General features: G+C 33.2%; 1 protein-coding gene across 1 annotated transcript in view; it reads left to right on the forward strand.

Moving 5' to 3' along the window:
- The window catches only part of TAOK1 (TAO kinase 1), a 142,696-nt gene that overhangs the window by 71,660 nt on the left and 57,093 nt on the right, over positions 1-13,943 (forward strand). Inside the window, exons 3-7 of the mRNA XM_006925028.3 lie at positions 3,030-3,101; positions 5,650-5,751; positions 7,169-7,214; positions 7,774-7,870; positions 9,620-9,733. Coding sequence (XP_006925090.1) covers positions 3,030-3,101; positions 5,650-5,751; positions 7,169-7,214; positions 7,774-7,870; positions 9,620-9,733 — 431 coding nt within the window. The remainder of the gene's footprint in view (positions 1-3,029; positions 3,102-5,649; positions 5,752-7,168; positions 7,215-7,773; positions 7,871-9,619; positions 9,734-13,943) is intronic.

The raw sequence follows: 13,943 nt of genomic DNA on the forward strand, positions 1-13,943 counted from the left end.
AATGTGCCATGTTCACTAGAGAAGAATGTATAAGCAGCTGTTTTGGGATGGAACGCTCTGTAAATGTCAATTATGTCTTGTTGGTCTAATGTGTCAATTAAAGATGTTATTTACATATTTATTTTCTGCTTGGATGATCTGTCCATATGCGACAGTGGGGTATTAAGTTCCCTACTACGATAGTGTTTTGGTCTTTTTCTCCCTTTAGTTCTGTTAGTAACCGCTTTACATATTTCGGGGCTCCCTGATTGGGAGCATAGATATTAATAAGTGTTAAATATTTTTTTTTTATCCATTCTGCAACTCTGTGCCTTTTTATTGGTGAGTTCAGACATTTACATTTAGGGTGATTATTGAAATATGAGGTCTTCTTATAGCCATTTTATCTTTTGCTTTCTGGAAGCTCGGTGTTTCCATTGCTTCTTTGTCCTTGTGTTTCTGTTTTCTTTATTTTGTTTGGCTTTTGTGGGTTTTCCCTCTGGTCCTTCTTGTTTTATGTTATATTCTATGTTCTGAATCTTTGGTTTGTGGTTACTATTACGAATATGTAAAGGATGGTTATATATAACAGTCATCCATTTTCTTCTGCATGTGCTTTATCTCCATTCCCCTTTGCGAATTTGGATCTTTAAGTCTTCCCCTTTTCAGTCATTGTTATTTCCGTTTGTCCCTATTTATGCTGAACATTCATTACTATCTTGCTATAGTAATTCTTTTCTTATTATTTAAGCTTATAATGTCCTGTTCTTTGTAAGGATTGCACTCCTTTGCCTCTATTTGCCTCATAGTCACTTTACTCCTACATATGAACATTTTTTTGTCATTTTGTTTTAGGTGAGCTGACCCCTTGACCCCTTTCAGTATTTCCTGTCGTGCAGTTCTTGTAGTGGAGAATTCTTTCAGTTTTTGTATGTCAGGACAGGTCTTAATTTCTTTTTCATATCTAAAGGATATCTTCGCTGGATACATTATTCTAGGCTGGTAGTTCCTTTCACTTAATAGTTTAAATATTTGATTCTATTCCTTTTTGGCTTGTAAGGTTTGCTCTGAGAAGTCCGAGGGTAATCTAAGTTACCATCATAAATTATAAGTGACCGTTTTATAAATTACTGTTTGCTTCTCCCTGGCTGCCCTGAGAATTCTATCTTTGTTGATTTTTGATCATTTTAATACAGTGTGTATTGGTGAAGGCCTTTTTAGGTTGAGATAATTGGGTGTTCTGTTAACTTCTTGAATTCCGAGCTCCCACTCATTCCTTAGATATAGGAAATTCTCATCCACTATTTGTCCGAAAATACTTTCTAGTCCCTGCTCCTTTTCCTCGCCTTCAGTAATGCCCATTATTGTTATGTTTCTTCTCTTGATTTTATCAGCTAGTTCTTGTATTTCTTTTTCATTATTTTTCATTCTTCTGTTCCTCTTCCTTCTGATTTATTTCTAAATTTCTGAGTTCGATATCACTGTTCTTTTCCTCCATTTGGTTGACTCTATTTCCCAAACTTGCTATTTCATTTTTCAATTCTTGCAATGTGTTTTTTTACCTCCAGAAGATCTATTCTGGGTTTTTTTGTTTTTTGTTTTTGTTGTTTGTTTGTTTGTTTTTTTGAGGGTTCCAGTCTCCTTGCTCTGCTCATCTAGTTTTTTCAGTTTCCAAAATTGTTGATATGACTCATTTCGGAACTCGAAGTTTTTCAAAAGTACCATCCTGAATTCTCTGTCATTTAAGTCATATATTTCTATGTCTGTAAGCTTATTTTCTGGGGATTTTTTTCTTTCTTTCTGAGATGCTTTGTCACCTTGGTTATTCATGGTGTTTAATGGACTATTTCTCCGGGTGGGCATTAATGGAAGTATATTCTGCTATTTTTCCAGAAAGAAGATTTATTATATAAAGGCCTCTCTTTAGCCTGCTGCAAAGAAGGCGCTTTTCTTTTGGTTTCTAGTAGGTGACATCTAAGCCTCTTGGATCCTTGCTTTATATAAAGCCTAAATAATACCTTTTTTATTTTCTTGTAGATATTTAATCATGCTCGCTACCCTCAGTTTCAGTCCCTGTCAATATCAGTGACAGTCAGTCTCAGCAGTGTTTGCTCAGATTCCCGTGGGGCTCCTCAGTGATCAGTCTCAGAGAGTATGGGGGGAGGGACCCTCTGGATTGGGAGTTGGGAGCTGAGGCTCAGCCCAGTTTTGCAACCATGCTTGAAAAAATCAACTGTTGTTTCTCTGTGGTCCCGTCCCACTTCTCTGTTTTCTGCCCTGGTGACTGGACCCTGCCGCCGGCTGCGTGGAACTCACAGCACTTCCAGGCAGTGCTGTTCAGAGAAGTCATTGCACCTTCTCCCCTCCCCGTCCTTCTGCAGGAAGCTGCTAGAGGCAGTTTCTTTATTTCTCCCAATCCACTGCCCGATACCCGGAGTTCTGACCTATGGTAGCTCTTAAGTGCAGATCCTATGCTCAGACGTGCTGGTGTGCAGTTTGGGTGTTTTTTGTTGTGTTTTAGATGTTCAGCTTATTGTTGTTTCAAGGAGAGAGATCTGAGGACATCTCTCACTCCTCCATGTTTCTCTGCGATACAGCTCCACTCAAGATGATTTTAAAGATAATTCATTTCTATTCTTCTCAGTCTGCCACCATTGATTGTTTTACTCACATTTTCCTTTTTAGATCAGGTTTAGTAATTTATTCCTTCCTAGAAAATTGTCCATTTCATTGAGATTTCAAAACTTATTAACATACACTTGTATATACTAGTTTTGTTTTGTCTCTTTATCTATAGTACTATTTAAATTTCTATATTATTCCTTTCAACTAGACCAAAGATAAACCTGCTTTTTTTCTTCCCAGAGTACCAACTCCTGGATAATTTGATACATTTTGCTATATAGTTATCATTTTTTTAATGTTTTTTAAAAACTATGTTGATGTCCTGTTTTGACATGGTAGCTTATAAATGATTTTATTCTCGGGGAAATGATTACCTAGATCCAATCTGTTAATTTCTACAATGATTCTTTCTTTGTTGTTTTTAGGCACGAGATGTGCGTACCAATGAAGTGGTGGCTATCAAGAAAATGTCTTATAGTGGAAAGCAGTCTACTGAGGTAGGTGTGAAATATATATGTTCTTACTGTTATGTTAGAAAATAACATACTATTTTTGATTGGGAGTAGGTGGAAATTTTCCCAAAATATACATGAGGAAAAATGTACAAATATTAAGTGTATATATTAGTGAATTTCTTTTCACATACTGAATGTACCCATTTAACTTGTACCTAGAGCCATAAACAGAGCATTACTGGCATCACAAAAGCCTCCCAACATGTGCCCCCTACTTACAATTTTTTAAGCTGTGGTTTAATATATTATTCTGTATTAGACTGTCAGTTTCCAAAGTAGTAAACTAGAATAAGATGTATTTGACAGTAAATATATTGGATATAATTTTTTAATGTTTTAGAGATTATTTAAGTACTGTTTTAATCTTTAAATAACAGGCAGTATATATCTAGTCTGATAAATAAGCAGTATGTAATAATCTGAAAAACCAAAATGTAAAATTATTGATACTATGTTGAGTGTACTTTAGTTTGCTAATATTCTGATTAGTTCTTTTGAGATTATTTTATTTAATTTTATAAGATGCAGTCTACTTTCTAAATCTAGGATCTGTCAGTCTTTAATTTTTAAAAAATTTTAATTATTTTTAATTGTGGTAAAATATACAAACAAAATTTACCATCTAAACCATCTTTAAATGTATACAGTTCAGTGGCATTAGGTACATTCATGTTGCCATTCATCTCCAGAAATCCTTTCATATAAATAATAACTCCCCATTCTCTTCTCCCCAAGCCCCTGAAAATCACCATTCTACATTTCGTCTCTGTGAATTTTACTACTTTAGGTTAATTCGTATAAGTGAAATAATACAGTATTCATGCTTTTGTGACTGACTTATTTCACTTAACGTCCTCAAAGCCCATCATGTTTTAGTATGTGTCAGAATTTCCTTCATTTTAATGTTAATAATATTTCTCTGTGTTTGTGTGTGTCTGTGTGTATGTATATTTGTATAAAACATACCACATTTTGTTTATCCATTCATTTATCTGACAATGGACACTTGGGTTCTTTTACCCCTTGGTTATTATGAATAATGCTATTATGAACATGGGTATACAAATATTTCTTTGAGTCCCTGTGCTCAATAGTTTTGGGTATGTGCCCAGAGGTAGAATTACTGGATCAGTCTTTAAATTTTTTTTTTTTTAAGTCTTTAATTTTTAAAGATTTTTATTTTCTACTTTTTTGGAATGTCTTTATTTTATGGTAAATCTTGTTTTTGTGATCATACTATAGGTATGATAACACTATTATGATTATGTCACTGTTTCATCATTTTGATACCTAAAAATTACCATTTTTTATATCTTTACTCTAATTTTATTCACTATTCTGTAGCACAACTTTAGAACTAGTTTTCACAGGCCAACTTGTGCTATGTTGGAGTCTGATTAGTCACAGAACAAAAAGTTTCATTTAGGATATCATCTTTTCACATCTAATATTAGCGTCCTTCATGAAAGTTTTTAACGTTGGAGACTACAAGTTTTTATTTTGTTTTCAGAATTTGTCTCCCAGAGCATTCAGATTTGAAATTTAAAGCCCATGAAACATTTTCTGAATTTACCATCTTATATCATATACATTTGATATAAAACACTGTAAATTTATTTTGCTGTATTTTGTTGAGGGCTTGTGAAATAACATAGGAGTTATATGCTCTTATAGTACAAAACATTTTCTATTACGTTAGTTTACGTGCCTTTAGAAATATGGCCCAAGTCAGTGGTAAAGCTTGAAAAAACTAAAACAAGAACAAAAAATAAATTCCTGCTTCTCATCCCATACCTATTAAGCCTATATACCCAAGGACCTGTGTTTTTAGAGTTCCTTGATTACTTCTTAAGAGTAATTACATTTAGAATATGGCCTAAATATATCATTTATGACCAGTGGTTTATCTGTATTGCCTAGTAGGTGTCAATGAGAAAAGCTCTTAGTAAAATATGTAGGAAAATGTTTTTATAATTCTTATTTTTTTCTATTAACTTTCCTATGTAATAGCTAATTGTTCACTAACATTTTAGAAAGTGTGCATTTACAAATTTAAGTCTCAGAGTAATTACTTCATTTGAGTTTAAAAAACAAACAAGACCTTAACATTTGGTAGGATATATAAGTCAAAAACACAATAGGTGAACTTTATGGTATATAAATTATATGTCAATAAAGCTGCAAGTAAGAAAGGGGAAATTGAATTTTGAAGAAAAATCACTTAAGTATGGTATATAATTTTTAACAACATGTGTGGTGTGTAGTTGTAAATTTTTAATAAGTCTCACTGATAATGTTTTATGAGACTAAAAATTGTCCTACCTTGAATAATTTTATAAATTATATAATTGAGTTGTAAACTATATGAATATAATTTTTTTTAAACTTGATATTTTGACATTTAATCTAAATATGACAAATAGAGCAAAGTCACATTTTCTCATTGACCCTTAAGCAATTACTTTTTCTTAGTAAATTTGTAAGGAAAAGCAGCTGTTTATAATTCTTTACTCCTTTTTTCTTCCCACAGAAATGGCAGGATATTATTAAGGAAGTCAAGTTTCTGCAAAGAATAAAACATCCCAACAGTATAGAATACAAAGGCTGCTATTTACGTGAGCACACAGCATGGGTAGGTATTTGTTCCCCTTGTCATAGTTGATTTTGGCATAGAATTAATTAATTTAAGAATGTCTCTTAATGGTTATGTGAAGCTTGCAAAAACATCTTGAAATGTAGGAAATGCAGACATCAGTAAGGTAATGGCTATGTGTAGAGCCAGAGGGAAGGTAATCAGGGGGATTGTTTCATAAACTTTATAAATATCTAACCAATGTACTGTATACTTGAAACTAATAATAAAATAATTTTTAAAAAAGTACTTACAATGCTATTTCATACTGAGAAAGGAAGAGCAGCTTTTCCTAGAACTCCTAGGCAATAAGAGATAATAGAATTTTTGCAAGTTTACTATAGAGTTTTAGCTGACCTTTATGTGCATGGTAAAATGTTCTTTGACATTTTTTAGTAGTTTGAAACTACTAAATGGTTTAGCAAACATTGTGACAGCAATTCTGTTACTCTAAAATGAAAGTTATTGTATCTTTTTGACATAAATATATTGTAATATATTTAGCCACCTAGTTCATGGTGATGTCTTGGTGAATAATGGTAAAATTTGAACTGATTATGATTCCTCTGCTGAATAAAGGTAGAGAATTGAGACACTTTATTACAAGAAGTGGAGATTAATTTTGCCCTGTTGTTACCAATGAGGTGACAAGGTTGTAATTCTACAATGCTATAGGCATAATAACTGAATCATTTAAGAGAAAGGCTAAATTTTCTTTAAACAAGAATGATCCCTTATTTTGAATAATGAATAAGCCACAGCTATTTATTTTAGTGTACTAAACTTAGATTTGGATTTGTATTCTTTGATGCATTTTTATCCAGTTTGATTTTGGTGGTGGTGTTTGTAGTGATACTCCTAAACTTAAGACTATGGTTAAAGAAAAAGCAGCAACCCTGGGCTTGTTGCTTCTCTGTCTCTCAAGTTTCTTCTCTGTAAAATAAGGAAATAATAGGGCCTATCTAATAAGGTGGATTAAATTAATTAATATATATAAAATACCTGGCACATAGGAGGTACTCCTTGCTTTAAATTAAACATTTAAACTATAACCTAAACTTTGTACTTGTAGTTCCAGAGGACAGTTTTCTGCTCCCTAACTATTACCAGTATTGCTATTATAGGTTAATAGTAACAGAATATATATATTTCTTTATAATTTTAGTTAGTAATATATATGAAATACACATCTTGTACAAGTGATTACATGTTGGTATCATAAAAAATTAAAGTATTGTTGGCTTGACTTTATATATGCATTTAACAAATTGCTAAAATACATAAATATTTTTTTAAGTTAAATGATGACTAGAATTTATGTCTATCTTCTTGATCTCCTTGGTGAATTTATTCTATCTCAAATAGAATCTTTTCAGTAATATATTTTAATGCTTTTAAAATTTTTCTTCCCATATAGCTCGTAATGGAATATTGTTTAGGATCCGCTTCAGATTTGCTGGAAGGTAGGTTTCCTTTAAATAGGAAGAAAAAAAAGTATTAGCAAAATAAAATGAGAATTTAGTAAGAGATTGCTTAAATAATGTAAAAACTTTCCAAAAGTGTAAAAACCTTAGCCTTTTCTAGATTCTCAGCGTGGTGTACACTATCCTCATTAAATGTTATGTAGTAGCATAAAATAGATGAATTTTCTTTCATTATGACTTAAGCATTTTTCTGTGGTCTTTGTCATTCAGCTTGATTTGTTCCTTTTGTTCTGAATGAAGATATGCGAAAATAAAGGGAGAACTTCTCTTTTGTTAATTTTGATTTTATAATCACCAAATAATTGTTAAATGTTGTTAACTTAGAGGAAAATTGGCTGTGACCTATACTTTAACAGTTAGGCACAACTGTATACTAGTTATAATGTTCAGTAGTAGCCTTGTTTTATCTTGGGAAGCAAATCCCTTCTTGCTAAATATTAATGTTACAAATTGCCCCATGAATTAGATATGTATATTTATTTTTTCAAACAAAAATGTTCTATATAATAATTATTTTCAAATAAATTCTTATTTTAAGTTCACAAAAAGCCATTACAAGAAGTGGAAATAGCAGCAATTACACATGGTGCTCTCCAGGGATTAGCCTACTTACATTCTCATACCATGATCCATAGGTAAGCACTTTGAAAATTATCATACATTAATAAGCAAATGGCTAATTGCATTTATCAGCACTGGAACTCATTAACCCTGAAATTTTTGTTAGTTATAGCCAAATAAAAGCATTTCAGAATATTATAAACTCATATTTTTTAGATTGTCCGTGCCTTAAAAAGAACATACTAGTACACTTGATCTCTTTGTTTAGAATAATTTTTATCTTTGTCTACCCATGCTGCTGGGCTTTCTGAAATATGTGTATTTTATAGATTTGGGGTAGAAATTTAATTATATAATTATTTAATTTGTAGAATGGGAAGGACATTAGGGATCCATGTAGGTCTTTTTTCATTTTACAGATGAAGAAACTGATGTCCCAATTTGTGACCATTTTCTGAAGTTTACAAAGCCAGATAGAGTAGACTAGAATTAAACCTAGATCTTTTGTCTTTCTGGTAACTGATAATGCCAGATTTGTTCAATTGATTCCATGACATGGACATATAAAAGCTACTTAAAACTCTTTATACTTTTGATTATTAATCCTCGAATCTTTGATAATGCATAGTAACTTTAAGATTTTACACCATTTTATAATGCATTTTTAGTATTGGTATTGACTTTATCTGTTTTAGAAGGAAACATTTTTTGATTATATATGTGAACCAGACAACACATATTAAACTATATAGTAGAGTTATTGTGAGTTAATGGATTTTCATTATTTTAGGTGAGGATAGTAAATCCAAGAGAAATCCAATGCTAGTAGTAGATGAATGGAAGAGACGGAATTAGAACCTAAAGTCTTCTCAACTTCAGAGTGTTTCTTCATTTTTTAAAAACAAATAGAGGGAAAATAAATTTAGTATCATAGCCATTATAGTACTATAGTAAGGATTATCAAGTGCTTGGAATATAGTCTTTTTTTAAAAGGCTAACTATAATTATGGTACCCATTGGACATATTATATACTCCTATTATATAAATATCCATAATTCTCTTAGTTTGCATGGATAGTATATGTTTGCTTATTTAGAAAAGTAAACTTGAAATTAAATTTGGTTATCATTAATATTACATTATCCATATATGCCAGTTTTCGTTTTATATGAAGTTAGAATTATGCTAAGCTTTGATATGAATAACCCTTTTTTAAAAATTGGGAGGCATATTTGCGACAGCATGGATAGGTCTGGAGGGTATTATGTAAAGTGAAATAAATCAGGCAGAGAAAGACAAACACTGTATGGTTTCCCTTATATGTGGAATCTAAAAGAAAACAAAACAAAAAATAGGCTCATAGAAACAGAGACCAAATGGATGGTAACTGGAAGGGAGGGGGTTGAGGAGTACATGAAAAGGAGAAGGCAAATATTCAGTAATACTGTGATAAGTGTGTACAATGTGATAATTATTATAATTAGTGAGGTGATCAAATTGTAAGGTATAAAAATATTGAATCACTATATTGTATAACCAATATAAGATTGTATACCAATTATACTTAAAAAAAATTTTTTTAATTAAATATGAAAAAAATTGGGGGTATGTTTTTTAAGAAAATTGTTCCTGTATATTTATATGAATTCCGTATTTTTTGTTTTCTATTTGGATCTTAATGCTTATTCCAGTTGAGAGATTATTCTAGAAATTAATTATTTTGATTTCTTCTGTACTTTACAAATTTTTATTCGATTTTTATCATTTTCAACACAATCCAAAGAAAGGAAAAGAAATAATTTTCTGTGTTCCATAAACCCAGAGATATCAAAGCAGGAAATATTCTTCTGACTGAACCAGGCCAGGTGAAACTTGCTGACTTTGGATCTGCTTCCATGGCATCTCCTGCCAATTCTTTTGTGGGAACGCCATATTGGTAAGAGTAATCCTGTCTGGTAGTGATCCTCATAATTGAAATAGGCAATGTATGTTTGTACTTTTTCAGATGTCTTATCTTTTTCATGAAATATAATGTTATTTTGGACATTTTTACTTTAAACATTATAGTTTCAAATATAAATCTGGAGTGCTGCCCTCACATCTCCTATTTTTTCATTTGTCTTCCTTACATTTTCTTTCTTCTTATTATCTGCGTCACATATTGGGTGTGGAAGTGAAAAAATTCAATAAAAATTAAAGTAGGATGGAAGGGAAGAAATAGCATAGATGATAGAGACTTTGTTCATCCCTCTTGGAACCAAATCAAAGTTGTGATAAAACAAGGAGCAAAAAGCAAGCAAAGTGGCCTGGGATCTAGATAAACAGAAGCACTACAACTAGGGAGAAAAATATGAAATCATCCTGCAATGGTAGAAGGTAGGAGTGGGTGAAGATGCGAGGCTGCCGGGTCCTTAGTAGCTGAGTGGGACAGAGTCTGCAACAGCTGCAGACGCCTTATAAAGGGGCCACGTTGGCAAGCAGACTTTTGCAGTGACAGACCTGCTTGATCTGACTACCAGCGCCAAGTTGGCTGCTTGGGGTGGGGCACCAGAGACAGGGGAACGCTTGAGTTGTCGGAGTGAGGTCCGGAGGCGAGGCTCTCTTGGGCAGAAGTACCAGCAGTATCCATTGTTCCTCTCTTGAGCCCTTCTCCCTCCCAGTGTGCGGACTCCAGGCTGTCGTAGCTGAGATATCATCAAACTGGGTAACTGAGGTCACTCTGCCCAGAGGATACCCTGAAACTCTGCCTCTCCCAACTCATGGCCCCACCCAAGCCACATCCAGTTGTATTCTTGGTGAGTTCGGTGTTCCTTGCTGAGCCAACTCCAAGACTCATACTGGTGGCAGCTGACCTCGGTTTTTGGTGTGGCCTCTTGAGGCAACTATAAGCATAGCTTCTGTGGATTGGTTGCTGACTCTTAATAGGTGGCCCCAGAGGGACACAGCCTGGAGCCTGGAGCTGAACCCCTCTCAGGACTGTGCCATTGGACACCTACTACACAAAGCCATGCTAATAAGACCAGGAGATTTAAGAGCTTTGCTTGGTACGTAGAAACAGACACAGAAAGGCAGCCAAAATGGGAAGACAAAGAAGCAGAAACCATATGAGAGAATAGAACAGAGATCCGGGAATAATGCAGTCAAGCAATCTAACAGAGTTCAAAACACTTTATAAAGTTGCTCAGTGAACTGAGGGGAAGAGTAGATGAACTCAGTGAGAACTTAAAGAGGTAAAAAAATGTAAAAATGGAAATGGAAATTATAAAAGGAAACCAGTCAGGAATGAAGAACATATTATCTGAGATGAAGAGTACATTAGAGGAAATCAACAGAGTGAATAAAGAAGAGGATCGAACCACCAATATAGAGGATGGAGACACCAAGGGCACTCAATCAGAACAGCAAGAAAAAAGCCAAGACTATAATAATAATTTAAGGAGCCTATGGGACACAATTAATGTAAAAATATCCGTGTCATAGGGGCACCTGAAGGAAAACAAGAAGTTGAACTATTCGAAGAAATAATGGTGGAAAACTTTCCTAACCCGGTGAAAGAAATAGACATACAACCTTAGGAAACTCAGAGTCCCAAAACAGATGAACCCAAAGAGGCCCGTACCAAGACACATTAAAATTAAAATGCCAAAGGTTAAATACAAAGAGAGAATTTTAAAAGCAGCAAGAGAAAGCAGTTAGTTACCTACAAGGGAGCACCCATAAGACTGACAACTGATTTCTCAAAAGAAACTATGCAGGACAGAAGGGCTTGGCACAAAATATTAGAAGTGATAAAAACCCAGGATGCGTAACCGAGAATACTTTATTCAGCAAAGCTGTCATTTAGAGTCAAAGGACAGATAAAGAGCTTCCCAGACAAAAATAAGCTAAAGGAATTCATCACCAGAAAGCCACTATTACAGGAAATGTTGGAGGGACTTCTTTAAGAAGAAAAAACGTGTATCAAAATCATGAATAAAAAATGGTAATAACTACGTATCTATCAATAAGTATCTCAAATGGAAAAGAATTAAGCACTCCAACCAAAGGATAGAGTGGCTGAATTGATAAGAAAACAAGACCCCTACATATGCTGCCTACAAGAGACTCACTTCACATTAAAAGACACACACAGACTAAAAGGAAAGGAATAGGAAAAGATAATGCCTTGATGGACCTATAGGGTATTGCGCTGAATAAAATAAGATAAAGACAAATATCGCATGATTTCATATACATGTAGAATCTAAAGAACAAAATAACAACAAAAATGAAAATAAACTCAAATACAGAGGATATTTTGAGGGCTATTTGATGGGAGGGGGGTTAGGGGAGACGGCTAAAAAGGGCAAAGAGATTAAGAAGTATTCATGGATAGTTACAAAATAGACATGGAGATAAAAAGTATTATAAGGAAAATAGTTAACAAATATACAATATATGAGGGGGAAGCGGGGTACTAGATTTAGTGGGGTAATCACTGAGTTTTATAGATTTCTAATCACTATGCTGTACAATTGAAACTAATATACTGTTGTATGCCAACTATAATTGAAAAAACCTCTGAATCGTACAATGTAAATACAAGTAACTAATTGTCTATTATATTTTAGTAAAGCCAGGGAAAAAAAATTGAGGTGGAGAGAAGATAGAAATGCTAAGTGGAAATTTGTGTGTTTTCTTTAGGTTTATATTTACTATATGTCAGTGATCTTCAGACTAAGAGTACCTCAAGACGGTAGCTAATTGGGAATCTTGTGTTTTGTTTTTACTTTTTATTATGGAGAATTTCAAATAGACATAAAAATCGACAATTGTTTAAAGCCTCACATATCAATCGCTTATCTCAACAACATTATTCCATAGCCAGTCCTGCCCTATATACTTACTCCTCTCCCCTTCTTCTCTACCTACTGGGTTATTTTAAATCAAATTCTAGATACCATCAAATTTTAACCTTAAATACTTTTGTATTAATGTCAGCAAGCTTGAAGGGAATAATTTTCCAGATCTTCGACTTCTAACCATATGTATCTTCTTTCTCTGTATATACTGAGAGTGGTGTCTTAGGTCCACTACAGCTTTTTTTTCCCTCATGTGCCTTTCAAATATCCTTTCTCCCACTTGATAAAAGAAAAAAAAAATTACCCATCCTGAATATTACGATGATGCATTGCTCTGGGATGTAAAAGTCTCAAAGCAACACAGAGGGACAGTTTCAAAATATATAGCATCTATGAGAAATGTTGAAGAGTCAGGACACAGCTCTTGGTAAGGCCTTGTGCCTTTTCAGCCATCTCCCTTCCTTTATTTTACTCCTTGCTTTTTCTTTCTCCCCAATTATCTTCCCTCCCTTCTTTTTTTCTAGTGTAGAATTTTTAACTGAGTTGGTTGTCATAGGAACACATTAACATGTTATTTGTATTAAAATGAAGTCAGACTTTTTCTGACCAATGATTCTGATTTGACTGATTGATATGACCATGAAGACTCACTTTTCTAATTAAGTTACATGGCAGTATTTTTGATAAATTGAATGAGCCTATTCTGTGGCTCTAAGTTTTAAGTATCTTTAAAACATATATGCAATATACTATATGTGTGTGTGTGTATGCTGTGCATCTATTAAATTTTTAAAATTTGTCAACTCAAAAATGTGCAAGGGGATACATAGTTTTTATAAATTTATTGAAAGTAAATGAATAAAAAATATTTGAAGACCACTGCTCTAGAACACCCAAAATTTTTTATATGGATCCTAGTTTAGATAGCCTTCCCTTCCCTTCTGTTAAAAAAGCATTCTGTAGTATTTCTTAATGGTTCTCTCTTTAGAAATTAATGATGAACATTAGCTGTTAAGAAGACCCTGGGAAGTTCTGCAATAAAAAAAAAAAAATTACTTGTTTAATTTTCTTTAATTTAGTAAGTTCCCAAACTTACTCCAACATCTTAAATAACACATTGGAAACACCCTGTTATTTACAATTGAAAGTTTATTTTATCTACATATTTATTAATTTGTTTATAGTGTATTTGGAAACAGAAACTAGGCACATATTTATATGTCTTTACATAATGCACACATGCATGGGCGCACATGCACACACACATAAGTGCCTGGTGACAATCTCATTGAAGCAGTCAGCAAC

The sequence above is a fragment of the Pteropus alecto genome, unplaced genomic scaffold, assembly GCF_000325575.1.
Source record: "Pteropus alecto unplaced genomic scaffold, ASM32557v1 scaffold98, whole genome shotgun sequence".
NCBI lineage: Eukaryota > Metazoa > Chordata > Mammalia > Chiroptera > Pteropodidae > Pteropus > Pteropus alecto.